Source organism: Miscanthus floridulus, chromosome 4 (assembly GCF_019320115.1).
Source record: "Miscanthus floridulus cultivar M001 chromosome 4, ASM1932011v1, whole genome shotgun sequence".
NCBI lineage: Eukaryota > Viridiplantae > Streptophyta > Magnoliopsida > Poales > Poaceae > Miscanthus > Miscanthus floridulus.
Window position 1 is genome coordinate 15479189 of NC_089583.1, and position 18143 is coordinate 15497331.

General features: G+C 44.0%; 2 protein-coding genes across 2 annotated transcripts; one reads left to right on the top strand and one right to left on the bottom strand.

Moving 5' to 3' along the window:
* Positions 1–430: 430 nt before the first annotated feature.
* On the top strand, positions 431–8557 carry LOC136551015 (ATP-dependent DNA helicase 2 subunit KU70-like). The gene is made up of 4 exons (XM_066542614.1): positions 431–510; positions 856–908; positions 1031–1178; positions 8262–8557. The coding sequence occupies exons 1-4, from the start codon at positions 454–456 to the stop codon at positions 8373–8375; spliced, it is 372 nt and encodes a 123-aa protein (XP_066398711.1). The 5' UTR covers positions 431–453; the 3' UTR covers positions 8376–8557.
* Positions 8558–14215: 5658 nt separating this feature from the next.
* On the bottom strand, positions 14216–14914 carry LOC136548104 (vegetative cell wall protein gp1-like). Its single transcript, XM_066539742.1, has one exon. It carries the CDS (start codon positions 14912–14914, stop codon positions 14216–14218), a length of 699 nt encoding a protein of 232 aa, XP_066395839.1.
* Positions 14915–18143: the final 3229 nt, after the last annotated feature.

Sequence of the window (18143 nt, forward strand, 5' to 3'; positions counted from 1 at the left end):
TTTATCATTGCTCTATGCTATCAATTTTTTATTGTTTGATGCTAATCAATTTTGTAGCTCGTAGGTACCACTGCATCATAATAACCGTCAAGTATACACACATATGCCGTCACTTATCGGAATGGCGGCGAGCGGCATCAGAGTTGCGCATTTTAGCTGGTCTCCATGTACAAATGAATAGAAAGAGAGGTATTGTATCACTGATGTCCTTATATGTATTGACTAAATAAAGTATCAGTTATTACATTTTTTTTTTTTGCTCGTGCATGATAGACGAAGACACCGTCCAGGTTCGTACCGGCTCTTCCCTGCGTTTTTTTTTTCTTCTTTCCCCCTTCTGTTGGAGCAGTGTTCTGAAAAGTAATTTGACCCTGCTGGCTGCTACGGCGCCGCATTCTTCGCGTGTTGTGGATTCCTTGCTCGGGGAATCAGGAGAGGGAGGCGAACAAGGAGATGGTTGTCTACCTTGTCGACGCCTCGCCCAAAATGTTCACCCCTTCTACCACCCAGGTGAGGCACAATTACTCTACGCCACTTAATTTGACATTCTGGGTATCAGTTTTTTATGTCTCTATTTGGAAATTGAGACCTTGTCTGAAGTTGGATCATTAAGTTTGTTCTGGATTTTCGCTAGTAGTAGTTTGTCTGTGATCCATCGCCATATAGGATTTTAGGAAGAAGGCAACTGATGAGTACTCCTCATAACCTTTAGGTAATGCAATGCTAAACGTACTACTTTGTCAGTTTGCCTTTTGTCAGTATCCAATTATTCAGTCTATGTGGCCAAGTTTTGCCCTGACATTCTTTTAGGGGCTTGCGACATTACTAAATAACAATGTAACATTTTTTTTTCAGGACAATGAAAAGCAGGAGACACATTTCCACACCATTGTTAGCTGCATAACAATGTAACTTATTGAATGCTTGAACAAGCTGAATTCCTGTTGGTTATATAAAAGCAATTTGCAATAGTTATCTCTTTATCTTATTTGTGCCTTGTGTGGGATGTTCCTTGCTATTCTTATCTCAGGCCAGGGGTAGTCAAAGCTATTGAGGAATTCAAGACTTCAGTCTATGGTGAAAATTATGACCAAGAGGAGGCAGAAGCAGCAGCAGGGAAAGCTTCCCGTGGTGATGCTTCAAAAAAGAGGAAGGAAATCACTGATGCAGCTGCGCAGGTAAGTGCTGTGAAAACAGTAGGATCATAGATCTAGCCTTTAACTGTTCTATTCGGTATAGCATGTAAAACGGTAGATCCTAATACATCTAGAACAGTCTAGAGAGAGACAGGGAGAGAAAGGGAAAAGGTACCGAACCTGAGACCGCAGGGGTGGAAGATCCAGTGGCCTCCATCGGGTTCGCTGGTGTAGGCTGCGCACGGGCAGCGACGGTCGGGGAAGAGTCGGTGAAGTCCGGCGATGCGGTGAGGTGCAGTGAAGCCGACGGTGATGACGGTGGCGTCTTTCCGTCGCTGGCTGCGCACCCTTGCTAGATCGGACTTAGGGTTTGTTGGTGGGGCGGAATTGGCTCACGGTGAACCTCGTACCTCGAGCCGCTGGCCCCCACCACTTTATATAGCGCAGTGCGACGGGGGCCCACCAACCATGTAGGGTTGGGCGCCCCCGATCAGGGCGCGTGACCAAGGCCCAATAGGCTGTTGGGCTTATTGGCTGAGAGATCAATCTAACATTCTTCCCCTTATCTCACACTATTACTTTTATCTTTAAACTTTAAACTTCAATCCTTTTATCCTTACTCATTTCTTCACAGATGATGCATAGAGCATGTTTCATTGTTACGGTCAATCGCCGATAGATTTAACAGCTACAATGCACGTCTCTGATCTGAAATAGTTACTTTAACTTTTGGGCCATTCATAGTTCAGGAATCATAGGCTTTCCCTTAAACCCATGCTGGCTACATGTTCTCTGAACACGTTGGGTGGTAAGCCTTTTGTAAGCGGATCCGTAAGCATCTTTTCGGTACTTATATGCTCAAGACTTATCATTTGATCCTGGACTTTATCCTTCACAACATAATACTTTATGTCAATGTATTTGGCAGCACCACTTGACCTATTGTTGTGAGCATACTGTACTGCTGGATTATTATCGCAGTATAACTTCAGTGGTCATTTGATGTCGTCAACCACCTTCAAACCGGGTATGAACTTCTTTAGCCAGTTCACCTGCCCCGTTGCCTCATAACATGCTACAAACTCGACATACATTGTGGACGATATAGTGACGGTTTGCTTTGAGCTTTTCCATGAAATAGCTTCCCCTGCGAGAGTGAATACATATCCAGACGTGGATTTTTTCTATTATCTTCCGCATAATCAGAATCTGAATATCCCACTATATGGAGTGAATCAGATCTTCTATACGTCATCATGAGGCCTTTCGTTCCTTGCAAATAACGCAAGACTTTCTTTACCAATTTTCAGTGTTCTATTCCAGGATTGCTCTGGAATCTGCCAAGTAACCCGGTAACAAATGCCAAGTCAGGGCGCGTATACACTTGAGCATATTGCAAGCTTCCGACAGCTGAAGCATATGGAACCACTTTCATTTGATTGATCTTATATTAGTTCCTGGGGCATTGAAAATCCCCATATCTGTCGTCCTTGACTATAGGAGCAGGTGAGGGACTATATTTGTGCATACTGAATTTCTTTAAGACTTTTTCTATGTATGCTTTTTGTGACAGTCCTAATACCCCTTTTCTTCTATCTCGGTGAATCTCGATCCCTAAAACAAACGAAGCTTCACCAAGAACTTTCATATCAAATTTTGAGGACAAAAACTTCTTTGTCTTTAGTAGTAGACTGACATCACTACTAGCAAGTAAGATATCATCCACATACAGGACAAGGAAGATAAACTTTCCATTCTTAAACTTTGTGTAGACACAATTGTCCTCAACATTATCTTTAAACCTAAAATTCTTTATTGTCTGATCAAACTTCAAGTACCACTGTCTTAAAACTTATTTTAATCTATAAATGGATTTCTTTAGGCGGCATCCCAAATGTTCTTTTCCTTTTATGATAAAACCTTTCGGTTGTGCCATGTAAATATTTTCCTCTAAGTCTCCGTTGAGAAATGCCGTCTTTATATCCATCTGATGTAATTCTAAATCGTAATGTGCCACTAATGCCATTATGATTCTGAAGGAATCCTTACATGAGATTGGAGAAAAGGTCTCATTGTAATCAATCCTTTCTCTTTGTGTAAAGCCTTTTGCCACAAGTCGGACTTTATATCTCTCTATATTCTCTTGAGAGTCAAGTTTTGTTTTGTAGACCCATTTACAGCCTACTGTTTTGGCTCATTTAGGAATTATCTCCAAATCTCAAACTTTATTTGCATTCATTGATCTCATTTCATCTTTCATTGCCTCAAGCCACTTTAATGAATGATCACTTTTCATGGCTTCTTCAAATGAGGTGGGATCATCCTTCATTTGAAATTCTTTAGTGTTGTACACTTCATAATCAGCAGGAATAGCTGATTTTCTAACTCTTTAAGACCTTCTAGAGGCCTCCTCATTTGGCACATTTTCTGTTTGAGGCTGTTGTTGCCCCCCTCATGTGTGGCAATAGGTTCTATAGGATCCTGAGGCACAGGTTTCTCATCATCATTCATTGTTGCCACAGGCGGGATAACAACAGGTACTGGCACCACAGTGTCTTGTACTGTCGGTGTAGCAACAGCAAGTAGTGAGAAAAATAGCTCATGAATGATCGGAGTGGGTGTATACACCCGCTTCTCTTCAAGGTCAATTTCTCGAGCTACTATGCTTCCCCTCATCATTTCATCCTCTAGGAAGACAACGTGTCTCGTTTTCACAAACTTTGTATGTCTATCTGGACAGTAGAAATAAAAACCTTTTGACTTTTCTAGGTAGCCAATGAAATTGCAACTCACTGTTTTGGGATCTAGCTTCTCAATGTTTGGGTTAAAAACTTTAGCTTCAGCAGGGCTCTCCCACACACGCAAGTGGTTAAGTGAGGGTACTCTTCCTGTCCACAACTCATACGGTGTTTTGTGCACCGACTTACTTGGTACTCTATTGAGAATATGAATGGCGGTTTTTAACGCCTCCATCTATAGACTCATCGGTAAAGTGGAGTAACTTATCATACTATGCACCATATCCATCATGGTACGGTTACGCCTTTCAGCTACTCTATTCTGCTAAGGTTCGCCCGGTGTTGAATACTGGGCGACTATACCATTCTCCTGTAAGAACCTTGCAAAAGGTCCAGGAACTTGTCCATATGGGGTATGCCGACCGTAGTACCCCCCTCCACGGTCAGACCTGACTATCTTAATCTTTAAATCATGCTGATTTTTAACTTCTGCTTTAAATATTTTGAATTTATTCAACGCTTCTGTTCTTTCTTTAATTGGATAAATGTAGTCATAATGGGAGTAATCATCTGTGAATGTTATGAATGAATCAAAACCATCCACACTCTTTACAGGAAAAGGACCATAGATATCTGTGTGAATAATCTGTAGAATTCCTGCGCTTCGTTTGGTATATTTCTTAATTTTCTTTACATACTTTTCTTTTATGCAATCTCTACATTGTTCTAAATCTGAGAGCTCTAATGGAGGAAGAATATCATTCTTAACTAGTCTTTCTATTCTCCCCCTTGAAATATGGCCTAAACGACAGTGCCATAATTTCGACAACGCATCGTGAGCTCTCTTTCGTTTTCTGTTTACATTGTTCGATGAGGATACATTCTCATTCACATCACATACGGAATTCATATTTTCACAAAGTGATAACAAATAAAGCTCGTCTTGTCGGAAGGTAAGACCAATATATCTATTATCAAACAATATCTGACATTTGCCATTTCTAAAATGGCAATCATAACCATCATGGTCCAATTTTGATACACTAATCAAGTTTCTTTGCAAAGAAGGTACATAAAAACATCTCTAAGAAAAAGTATGAAGCCATCAGCAAACTCTAGTGGAAGATCGTCAACGACCTCAACATCTGCTTGTACTCCATTTGCGACTTTAATGAAACTTTCGCTTCTTTATAAAGTTCTCATCGAACGGAATCCCTGTAATGAATTAGCAACATGAATAGTTGCACCTGAATCAATCCACCAAGTAGATTTTAAAAACTTGACATACAAGGATTCATTTACAAACGTAATAATGTTCTCACCTTTATTTTTCATAATCATCTTTAAGAAATCGGGACAATTCTTCTTATAATGTCTCATCTTCTTACAGTAGAGACACTGGTCTTTATTTACTAGGAATTGCTTGTTCTGAGACTGTTGCATGGGACCATTTCCAGATGACTTGGAGAAAGAACTGTTATTATAGTTCTTTTTCTTATCTTTTAGGTAGTTGACTGTACCACCCTGTGAAACTTTTATTCTTTCCTCCTGCACACACATGGCTATGAGCTTTTCTACATCTCATTTTTCTGGCTGTATGTTGTAATTAACAACAAATGTGTCAAATTCTTTGGGCAAAGAAGCAAAAATCAAATGAATAAGAAACTCATCCTTGAGTGCCAAATCCATTGGTTTGAGTTTAGATGCCAAATTGCTCATTCTCAGTATGTGCTCTCTAATGCCACTGTCGCCACCAGAGTACCTTTCTGTGACCAGCTGCTTGATCAGCTGGGTTGCATGTCTTTGAAAAGCCAGTGAACTGACTCTTTATTTTTTCTAGGTACTCTATGACCGTGTCACAGTCTGGAATTGAGCCCACTATTGCAGGCTCAATTGTATTCTTTATCACAGTCAAACATTTCTTATTAGCTGTGACCCACTTTCTATTTTCAAGGTCAAAAGACTATCTTTACGGGAGCAAAGTCCCGCTCTCTGTTCTGCCATGCAGCATCAGTCTCATCTGTCTCTCTCACCGGTGCCACAGGTTCTTTGGAACACGGTGTGGTGACTACCTAGTCCACCTCAGCCAATATGAAGGCCAAGTCGATCTTTTTCTTCCATTCAATGTAGTTATCCCCTTTTAGAGTGGGGATCTCTTTGATATAACTCATCAAGTTGTATCCGCCTGAAAACATAATTCAAATAGTGTGAGAACACAAATAATAACAACAACAATTGCATGCCTTAGTTCAACGTTGATCAAAATTAAAACATACAATTGTTTTATACATTAAATCTACATCACCGTTGGGCAGAAATAGAAATAATGCATAACAAAAAACCATAATTACATCAACATTATAATATTGCTATTAATCAACTTTGGTCAGAATAATAACAACATTATAATAATTGTAAAAATTATCTATGTTTCAAAATTAAATTCTCTCGTTAGTTCGAATTTAATAATGAAAACAACAATTTTTAAGTACGCAGCGGAACCTTTAATAAAACTTTTAATTCTATTTTCCAGAAGCAATTTTACTATATACTGAACAAAAAATATCGTTGAATAAATTTTGTACAGAAATTTGCATCAAAATGCAATTCAGATTCATCTAATGTGCATCAAATTATTTTCTGGAAAATAAGAAAATTACTGTTTATTTGCTCATTTCGGCCCGATAGCCAAAACCAGCCCGCGGCAGCCGAGCTCGCTTAACGCGCGCTGTGGCCCAATAGAGCCCACAGCCGGCTCGCGCTATCGCCGCCTCCGCGCCCTAGGCCGCAACCTGGGCCTGGGCTAGGAAACTGGCCACCCGTCTGGGCCTAATCTGGCCTAGGTGCCTGCTATCCGTCGATCGCCGATCGACGGTTCTCCTCTCGTTTCGGCCGGATGAAAACCCCGCCCCGGCCAGCACCCTTCCAAAACCCTAGGGCATTCTTTCCCTCCCCTTCTCTCTCATCACGCAGCGCAGCTCAGAGAGTCATCCGCAGCGCATCCGTCCTCGGTGGCCGAGAGAGAAGAAGAGGGGCTCCGCCCAGCGCCCTCTCGCCGGCGTGCGTGCTCGCCCGAGGCTGAGCACGCCGCCGTCGAGGGGCCGCTTGGTGGTGCCCTGTTTCAGTGACCGCGCGTGCGAGGTGCACGGATCTCTGCTCTGTCCCGCACGCCGTTCGGGAGCGACGCCGCGGTGTTCTTTCCGCGCTGGTGGCGATGCCGCCGACGGTGAGGAAAGCCCAGGTAGGCTCCCTATCTTTAGGGTTAGGGTTTGGTTCTTTTGGATCCGAATCTCATTCGAACTCCACTTTTCTTTTCATTCGGTTTTCGTTGCTGTTGATTCGGAAAACCTAGATCTAAACCCTAGACTGGCGAACTGCTAGGGTTAGGATTCTTTGTTGAGACCGTGTCTCAAACTGTTTCCGACTTTTCCCGTGCCCGATCTAGGGTTAGGGTTTGTGTTTCATTCATCCGAATCAAAAGCTTTTCTCAGATCCGAAAAAAACGAAGTTAGGGTTCAACCGAACCCTTTGTCGGCCGAAGCCCCTTTCTACTTTCGAAAACCGCACTGGATTTCTTTTCCTTAAGCCAAATCTATACCTAAACCGTGGCTCCGATACCAATGTGAAAACAGTAGGATCATAGATCTAGCCTTTAACTATTCTATTCGGTATAACATGTAAAACGGTAGATTCTAATACATCTAGAACAGTCTAGAGAGAGACAGGGAGAGAAAGGGAAAAGGTATCGAACCTGAGACCGCAGGGGTGGAAGATCCAGTGGCCTCCATCGGGTTCGCTGGTGTAGGCTGCGCACGGGCAGCGACGGTCGGGGAAGAGTCGGTGAAGTCCGGCGACGCGGTGAGGTGCAGTGAAGCCGACGGTGATGACGGTGGCGTATTCCCGTCGCTGGCTGCGCACCCTTGCTAGATCGGACTTAGGGTTTGTTGGTGGGGCGGATTGGCTCACGGTGAACCTCGTACCTCGAGCCGCCGGCCCCCACCACTTTATATAGCGCAGTGCGACGGGAGCCCACCAATCATGTAGGATTGGGCGCCCCTGATCAGGGCGCGTGACCAAGGCCCAATAGGCCGTTGGGCTTATTGGCTGAGAGATCAATCTAACCAGTGCTGCTTATGATGGGGAGGCACTGGATTTATTCTGCAAACACTAAATGCACTCAAATTCTTCTTGACCAACAAGCTAAAGTTAATTAAAAATTTGTCTTCTGAGTATACATGCAACTAGAATTCAGCATATCACTTCTAGGTGAAATATGCCAATGAATTTAGAGCTGAAGTTTTTGCAATTGCCAATAATCATTGACATGTTATACAATATTGTTTGGTTACTATAATTGTTTTCTAAATTCCAAGGTTGTCGTTTGCAGCTGAAGCAAATGACGGCGGCGGAATTGAAATCCTACCTGACCGCGCATGACCTCCCGGTTTCTGGTAAGAAAGAGGTACTTGTCAGCAGGATCTTGACTCATCTGGGAAAGTGAAGCCGCAAATCCGAACTGTTAGCTTTCTCAGACCTGGCTGTCATCTGTATTGCTGTCTGACGGCTAGCTTTGATACTTGTGGGCTGTGGCCTTGTGGGCCGTAAGCCCGTAACCCTCTCCTGTGTAGGCTACGTGCCAATTTTTTGTATAGCGATATAGATAGGACCAGTTGCCAATGTAACTTGTGTGTTAATTTTTATCGTGGTATATCATCTGCTTTTGTCAACATGGATCATCGTGTCGTTCTGAATAGTTGGAGAGCCACTAGATAGAGCATAACTGAAGAAGCTATAATGCCCTCTTTGGCATGGCTCCACACGGCTTCAGCTTCATTTCAAATGAACTAATGAACTAGAGCTGGGGGAGGCTTTGTCTTCACTTCAAATGAAATTCGGAGTTTAGTATAAAATAGACCTTATCAAACGTCAAGTCGAGTCGAGATCAAGTTTTTGGCCTATGCCCTCTCGTTGGGCACGTCTGTTCGTGCCAGGTTAGGTTCTTTCTTGGGTTTTTCTATGTTTGTTATTTTTTTTTTGGTTTGAGTCGAGTTATGGGTCGAAAACTATGGCTTGAGCTTACCTGATGGTTGGTTTTTTCGCGTAAGTTGGATCGGATAGCCCATGATCAGGTCTGGCATAAAATAAAGTGCTTTAAACATGTTTTTAATCCAAAATATTCGACCTAATATTTTTAATGCGCCCAAAGTTCTAGCTCGCTTTAGGAATTCTTGAGCTAGAGCTAGTATTTGACATCTCTCTGTTGTCTTGAAGAAAAAGAATAAAAAGAAGTATTTGTCATCTCTGTCTTTTGTCGTAAAGCAAAGGGATCAAAAGGAGAAAAAGAAAGGCTTGCTGGCCATTTGGTTTTGAACCTGACGGCTTAGCTATTACCAAAGCAAATACCAGATGATATAATTGATAAGTAATTGACTACTACTAGCATATATGTTGGATGCACGTGCAAGGAATTCAACCGCATCTCACCTTGTTTTGTCAGTTCCTCTGGTCTTTGTTTTGAGCAAGTAGACCAAAGAATCAAATTGATGTCCACCCTCACGTGTACTGGTGTATAAAAGTCAAGAGTGAAGAAGATATGGTGGTTTTAGCGTACGAAAGGTCTTCTCTAGCATGAGTATAATACTCTCTCCGTTCCTATTTTGTTTTTTTCTAGATTCATAGCTTTTCCTATGCATCTAGGTATATATTATGTCTAAATACATAATAAAATATATGCATCTACAAATGCCAAAACGTCTTGTAATTTAGAACAAAGGAAGTATAATATAGTCACAAAATGTAGCGTCACGTTCACGGTTCACCCAAAAAAGAAAACAATAATCAACATTGCTATAGTATATGTATATGTACATAGGGTACTATATAAAGTTCAAAGGACTCAAATGGTCAAAATTCTGGAACGGATCTGATGTGTATATATAAAATAACTACGAGCGATACGTGTAATGTTTTATTTTCGTTTTTCTTTTGAGAACGTGCGTGCGTGGCATGCGTTTCATTATTTGGTTCCGCTAGGTTTAAGGTGGTGGAATCAAGCAACATGCGTTAAATTCTGCGGCATATTTTGGTTTCAAATATGAATTGCTTTTACTTCCAAAAGTTGGGTTAATTCCTCTGGAATTCTGACAGTAAAGCTCCGCTGCCTACCATGAAAGGCCGGCAGTGCTGCGTGAGATCCAGTCCCAATCAAATCTTCTGTGACGGTAGAGACTAGCGCCTTGTTTGTTTGGGCTGGTTTGACTTATAAGCCATGGCTGAAAGTACTGTTGGCTGGTTTGATGCGAGAGAAAAATACTGTTCGTTGGCTGATAAGCCATGGCTTATAAGCCAAATAAGACCAAGCGAACAGGCCGTAGAGACCCAGAAAAAGGTGGTCCCCCAAGGCCCCAACATATGGCTACACCTATACATGGTCAAACGGACCGCTCAGACACGGCACGGCACTGTCAGCGAGGCACGGCACGACGGAGCACGGCGGCGTTGCCGTGCGTATCGTGTAGTGCTGCCGTGCCGGCATCCCGGCCTAGGCATGGCCCTATGGCGACTCAGCCGTGCCGTGCCGTGCCGATGGGCATGACGGCCCGTCGGGGCCGTGCCGGCCCGTCGCCATGGCCACCGTCGAGCCGCACTCGCGTCGGACGTGCCACCATTGCAGACGTGTCTCCACCGCACGAGCTCGCCCCTGCCGCGCGCCGCCGCCGTGCCGTTGCGCCCTGGCCAAGTGCCGGCGCCACGAAGACGCACCCCTGGCCGCGCCACCGCACAGAGGTCGCCGCGCCGTCGAGCAGACGGGAAGGACGGGAGCACGGACGGAGGAGCCGCCATGGGGAGCCGCGGTGGGGAGCTCGGGAGGACAGGAGGAGGAGCTAGGCGAGACTGTAGGGACGGGAGGAGTTGGACACGGGGAGGAGGGCGCGACTACGTGTGGAGGACGAGAGAGATCGAGAGATGACAGCTACTGGGAGTTAGGGTTTGGTGCTATATACTCTTATCCGACGGCTATGGAATCCTCTGAAAGCATCCGATGGCTAGAATTGATCGGGCCGCGTCGTGCCGGCCCATTATCCGTGTCGTGCCTGGGCCAGCACTACGGGTCGACATGGCGGCCCAGGCACAGCACTACAACCGGGCCATGCTAGGCACAGGCATGATGAGAGCCGGGCCAGGCCGTGCTTCTTAGTGCCGTGCCTAGGCCGGCCCATCGTGCCTGGGCCATATGGTCAAGTATAGCTACACCATGTATGTTGATCTTTGGACCAAATGGTAGCTAGGGATGACCTTTATCTTCTGGACATGCCATGGTCGTCGTACCTATTTTTTCAGAAAAGTATAGCTAGCTATACTACTAGAAGGATTAGCTTACTTACCATCCTGAGCAATGAGAATTAGGTTATCTAATAACATGCTATCTCTGTTCTAAAAAAACAATTTTTAGAATCACCGAAATCAAATTGCCTTAAGTTTGATCAATTTTATAGAAAATAATAGCATCACTTATGATACTAAAGAAATACGTTATGAAAATATATTTCATGATATATCTAGTTATATTAATTTGGTGTCATAAATATTGGTGTATTTTTTCTCTATAAATTTGATTAAACTTGAAATTATTTTACTTAGGATCACTCTAAAAGTTATTTTATTTTGAGACAGAGGTAATGCATTATGATTATGAAAGGAGGCTTGTTTCCTCTTTTTTAGCTGAGCACTTGGTTTTAATCACAGGGCCATAAGTGGCTGCTGAGTTAAAAAAAAAACTCGGCTGCTTATATTCATCTATACATGGTCCCGTACGTGCCGTGCAGCAGCATCAAAGCCCGGCAATGCTGCGTGCCCAATCAAATCTTCTCCACGACGAAGGGACCCAGAAAAGGTAGTCCCGGGCAACGTCATGGCTTGCAAGATGTGTTGATCTTAGAACAGGATGCAAGCTAGAGCCAGGTCGAGTGTAGCGAGTAGAACAGGATGGCAGCTAGAGCTAGGCCCAGTCTAGCGAGACCAAGATGGCCTAGATTTATCTTCTGGACATACACGGTGTGGACAAATTCTAAGCAATGAGTTGTCGTCGTCTAACTTTGTAGTTGAAAACGTATGTTTTTATCAATCGGTGGTAGGCTTGTGTAATTATTTTAGTGATTTCCAGTTTAACTATGTATATGCTCTTTCTTCGAGGTACGTCGAGGGATTCTAAAAAAAAAGAATATTATAGATTAAGAGTTTTTCTGGCAAAATAATCAGTATAAGAAAAAATATAGACTTAAAATGAGGTTTAGCGTGCCAACCTAGGGAACAAGGAAGGTTAAGAATTCAGAATCTAGATTTATAGAATAAGTGTCTCCTCAGTGAATGGTTATACACACATTGTCACGAAGATAGAACGTGACACGAATTATTGCAAAATAAGTACCTAAAAAATAAAACACTTTCTCAAGTTCATAAGAAAAAGCTGAGGATTCTCATTTTTGGATGGGCTTAACGGCGACGAAGGATCAACCCTTAAGCTTGTGTAGCTTAAGGGTGGGCTCCCTAAGCTACAAATTCTCGAATTTGTTCAACATAGTTCACAAAAAATATGCAACAATAGTCGAAGTATTCAACACTGTTCCCCTTAATAATCTGATTGCAAGTATGATGAATGTAAACTTATAAGGAGAGAAGGATACTATCATATGGACTTTAAGTAAAAGTGTTAGTTTTATAGTTAGGTTGATGTATAGATACCTAATTACTAATGACATCATGGTAATACAGGAAATTTGACGAGTAAAAGTACCTCTTACAATTAGGATATTTCTTTAGTTTCTCAAAAAGGACATAATATTAACTAAAGACAACCTAACTAAAAGAAATTGACAAGGAAACAAATATTGCTGTTTTTGCAGTAATTTTGAAACTATTCAACATATCTTTTTTGAGTGAAATATGCTAAATTTCTCTGGCGTGCGTTGCATATGGTGTTTGAACTTCCCCCACCGCGAACTGTGGTAAACCTTTTTAGGAATTGGTATAAGCAGTGTGGAAAAGATTTAAGCTTGTTATTACTAGTAGGGGTGGCCACCTTCACTAGGAATGATAGTGTTTTTCACAAGTACAGTCTAAAATATTTTTACAAGTCTTATTTAGGACACATTGCTTCTGGTTTTGAGGTCAATTGCAGCGATGTGAAGATGAGAAAGAATGCATCTACAATGCACCAGTAGTTATCGGCTCTAGGCTCTCTTTTTTATTATGGATGGCCCACTATGTCTAAGATGGCCCACTGTGTCTAAGACTACGAACTGATTTTCTATCATTTTTGTGGGTCTGATTTAAACATGAGCGTGGGAACTTCTTTTGTAATAATGTGGTCTAATTCCTCACTTGTGAGCAAGGATGAAGCTGAACATTTATTCCATTATTAAAAAAAAACTCATAGTAATAAGATTGTAAGATACTAGGTGAATATCCCGCGCGTTGCTGTGGAAATTGCTAATGATTTGGAATAAAATTACTTATACAAAGGGATCAACAATTATAAGTTAACGTTAGTGGATGACATGACACGCTGATGTGGACAACTAAATGTATGTTAGTGGATGATGTGTCTTGCTGACATATAGATCATAATTGCAAATGCTAGTTGATCATAAATGCATCCGATAGTGGATTAGGTGGACAACTTGCATGTTTAGAAAAATAGCTAGTGGGGTTTAGCTTTATAGAGTTTATAGATTCCTTCAGTTTTGATATACATAGGGGAAAATATATTTATCATAAGTTAAAACATACTCTGAGTTTACTAAGGTTTGTAGAAAAGTATTGCTTAGGATAACGAATGAGCTACATTAGATAATTATAATATAATTTACCTATTTAATAGGGGGTGGATGTTAATACTTTGCTCTATAAATAAATTTAGGTAAATTTATAACTTTTTATTCAGAACAATAGAAAATCTATCATATTTCAGGTATAGATGTCCAACGGCCCGGCCCGGCAACGGGCCGGCACAGCCCGATGGGGGTCGGGCCGAGAAGGCACGACGTGCCCTGCGGGCCATGCCGCCATGGGCTTCGTGCCTGGCCGACGGCCCAGGCACGGCCTGCTGGGCCATTTTTCGTGCCGGGCCGGACCGAGAAGCACGGCTACTCCAGCGTGCCGGCCCGGCCCAAGGCCCACTACACCGAATCACCGACAGAGAGAGAGAGAGAGAGAGAGGAGAGAGAGTGAGAGAGAGAGAGAGACAGAGAGGGGGAGGCCAGGCAGGCCGCCGTCGTTGCGAAGGCCGTGGACGACGCGACCTCACCTCTCCATCCCCGACCTCTCCGCACCTCGACTTGGCTAGATACGCGGAGGATGAGCGATGAGGAGGCCGGATCCGTGCAGAGGAGGCATAGGGAGGAGCAGCAGCGCGTGGCAGTGAGGAGGAGGTGGCCACCGTCGGCGGCAGTGCGGGGCGGTGAGGCGGCGGTAGCCACCGTTGGCGGCTCGCCGCTGGGGGCCGCGGAGGCGAGTTGGGAGAGTGCGGTGGCCGGCAGGGAGGCGAGTCGTGCACTCGTGCGGGAGAGAGAGTGGGGCGGGGAGGCGTTGTGGCGAGCGAGTCGCGATGCCGACTCGCGACCACGACCGCGAGCGGTAGGGAGTGCGGTGGCGGGTTGGAGTGGAGGTGGGAGACTGGGAGGTGGCAGCAGGAGGAGAGGAGCCCGCGGCGGCGCACCCCGCCGGTGAGTCGTGAAGAAGAGAGGGAGCGAGCGAGAGCGGGGAGGAGGCGAGGTGAGGGACTGGGCGAGAGCCGAGAGAGAGCAGAGTGCGGCGGTGGGGGAGGGAGAGGGTAGGCGGTGGGGTTAGGGTTCGGCCGGGGGTGGGAGTGTGCTGCGGCTGCGCGGGCCGCGGGGGCGCGGGGCCATATGAGGAGGGGGGAGGAGGGGACGTTGAGCCATCCGCGCTGGGCCGCGGGGAGGGGAGGAGGAGTGAGGAGGGGGGGAGGCCGGGCCCTGCCGGGCCGGCTGATGCAGGCCGGGCCGGGCCGGGCCAGCCCATGGGCCTGAGCAGCGGCCTAGGCACGGCCTGCTCCCTCGGACCGGGCCAGCCCGGGCCCGCATGTCGCCGGGCCGTGCCGTGCTCGTGTCGGGCTAAAAAAGCGGGCTTCGTGCCGTGCCGTCGTGCCTCGGGCTGCATGGACAACTATAATTTGAGGGCAGATAGGGTATCAGTTTGGCTTGGCTGAGGATTTGCGGCAGGTTCACCAAGATGGCAAAATCCTCACTTCCTTACTCGATATCCAACGAATTGACTAATTATCCACGATTTGCTTTTGATATGGAAAAGGATATAAATGGGAGGGTTTTTTTTGTTGGTGTTGTATTAATTAGATTCTTATACTTACAAAAGGCATGGGCCACAAGTTAGGCCGAAATGTTTCTCTCCAACCTTCGAATGGCTGACGTACGCGTAGGCTGGGCGCAAGGTAAATTACGACCTTGAAAAAGATCGGACAGTAGATTTTCTTTACGCTGTCGTGGACACTGGACAGCCTCTCCACGCGCGGAGCTCAGCTGATTTGCAGAGAGTAACATGTCAGCGCTGTGTACATATTCCAGTTTTTATAACTGCGTCATGAGAATGTCAGGGGAAAAATACAAAAGCTGGAATCACCAACTGGAATGAATGTCCCCCTATCCAAGCCTCTCTGATCACCAAGGGGATCAGCAAGCCTGGATCCAACCAAACAAACAACGCAAGCCAACCGAGGCTGCTAAACATGTTCACTTAATGATAACACAATTGCCATCTTCTGCACCCAGCTTCATTATATATAGATCACTTATGTTTTTGTCTAGGTTTTTTTTCCTGCCGGTGCCCAATTATTTATGTCAATCTGGTCAAGAGCAGCACAAGCTAGACTGACGATAGATATTTGACATGAGAAATAATCCAGCAACGACTGAATAATTCCTTTGCAACTTTTCTGATAAATGAGAATCTCCAGAACATGCAGTTCTTTGCTGTAGTTGTTTATATCCACCAGCCTACCACAAATAATTGGGCACCGGCAGCAAACCTAGACCACCAAGTCAGCATTTTTGCAATGTCGTCATGAAAGCCAAAACAGTGACCTTCAGTTCACACATGGCCATGGGATGGATGAGCTGAGTTATTGATGATTGCCCTGATGTGCTTATCTGAAAACAATGCCTGCCTGCCTGCCTACCATAACAAAGCAAGGTTGCTCTCAGTTGCCTAATCATTCACGTACATACAGTGGACCTTCAGAACTGTTACTACCAAGTCTTTCTTAGGGGGTGTTTGATCCGACGACTAAAATTTAGGAGGTGTCACGTTAGGGTGCCGCATAGGGTGTTCGGATACTAATACAAAAACAAATTACAGAATCCGTCAGTACTCCACGAGACGAATTTGTTAAGCCTAATTAACCCGGCATTAGCACATGTTTACTGTAGCACTACATTGTCAAATCATGGACTAATTAGGCTTAAAAGATTCTTCTCGCAAATTAGTCGCAAACTGTGCAATTAGTTTCGTAATTAGTCTATATTTAATACTCCATGCATGTGTCCAAACATCCGATGGGACAGCTACTAAAGTTTAGAAGGAGAAACCAAACACCCCCTTTAGATGATTTGCAGTCAAGCAGTGTCACTTCAAATCTTTGATGAATGAACTCAAGAATTATTGGGCTGTGTGATGTACGAGTAGCCTATTCTTTGGGTTTCCTCTGCAGAATTATCATGGTTCACATGTTTAATTCACAACATGTCTGTTCAAAAATATTTCACAACATGTGAAGGAGAAATAAAATAATAAAAGATATGGGAGAAATTGCAGGAAAGTGACTACTACATCTTTCATTATTTGCCAATGATGCATGCACCTTGTGCCTTCATGGATTTTACAAGCACAGCATCTGCAGATCTCCACACATAAAAGATCACCGACCTGTCACCACACAGTATCCATGGATGGAGACCCATTATATTACTCCTACTTCTAGAAGCCCCTTAGATTGTGGCAGGCCTGCAGCCTGCAGATCTGGATGCCAATGCCATCGTCAGCGTGATCGGCTGGGGCTGGCCAACCCCCTCATATGGACACTATTTACATGAACCAGCCAGTAGTACTGCTCTCTCACATAAACGAACCAGCAACGATATGAACCAGCCAACCGAACGGGCTGATGTTTGCCCTGTTCTTTAGACTTTAGACTATGGTAAATAACTTAAATATTCTCAGGAAACTAGGAGTATCCATAGAAGGGATGTGCACTTTAGAAATATGTTTGTCCTGTTCGTTTGGCTAATAAGCCATGACTGAAAGTACTATTGGCTGATTTGTTGTGAGAGAAAAATATTGTTCGTTGGCTGAAAAAGTACGGCTTATAAGCCAAGCCAATAGGGCGGTTAAGGGTGTGTGTAACTAACTTGTCTTTGTCCTGTTTGGTTTGATGCCCAAGAGTGGTGCCACATGTGTGACATGTTGTCTTACCAAACTTTGTCAATTTTGGTTTTGTTCCAATGCCAAAATGTTGGCAAGGTGGCCCCTTATGTCCATCCAGTTCATTTTGAAACCAAAGTTTGGTTAAAAAAACCTATGCAACTACTCTGGCAAGGACTTCATGTGCTAGTGCTACATTTGAGCACAAATCAAACATGCCAAAAATATCCTATATACACAAGATGACCATCTTTCTTTTGGGTCCAAGCTAGTGATGAAACAATAGTATATCCCTTTGTGTATTATATTGAGCCTCCAACTGAACAAATTGTTGTTGTGTGAGAAAAGCATCAGTGGATACCTCCCCACAATAGCTGCCAATTTGCAAGTTTGCATGGTTGGTATCTTTTATCTTGGCATAGATGTCTCAATCATATCTAGGTTCCCTTCCACTAGGCTGTACAGGGAAGAAGAGTTCAGCTCCCAGTTTGGTCCTGGGATGCAGCTTTGGACAGGACCTTTGTTTCTCTAGCTTTTCCTGCCTAATCTAGTGCATAAAGGCATCCAACTTGCCACGCCATCTTTCATATGTCAGCTCAGGATACTTTTCTGCATAATAATACTGTATGCTTTTTCTGCATCTAGCTAAGCATGCATGTCCCTCTCCAAGTCTCCATGCTGCTTTTTGGGATCACTGAATAGGATCATGGATGCATCATCTCGAATATGCAACTGTCTTGATTACTTAGTCATATATATATTCTTTATGAACTCCACAAAACTGGTTTAGAGTGAAAAACAAAGGGCTAGATTCAGA

What these genes read in the sequence shown, in the direction of transcription:
- LOC136551015 (XM_066542614.1), top strand. Translation starts at nt 454, where the DNA reads ATGGTTGTCTACCTTGTCGACGCCTCGCCCAAAATGTTCACCCCTTCT. An exon ending in TCACCCCTTCTACCACCCAG is followed by an intron (nt 511 to 855) that starts GTGAGGCACAAT and finishes TTTTTTTTTCAG; the next exon opens with GACAATGAAAAGCAGGAGAC. An exon ending in ATTGTTAGCTGCATAACAAT is followed by an intron (nt 909 to 1,030) that starts GTAACTTATTGA and finishes TTCTTATCTCAG; the next exon opens with GCCAGGGGTAGTCAAAGCTA.
- LOC136548104 (XM_066539742.1), bottom strand. Translation starts at nt 14,914, where the DNA reads ATGGGCTGGCCCGGCCCGGCCCGGCCTGCATCAGCCGGCCCGGCAGGG.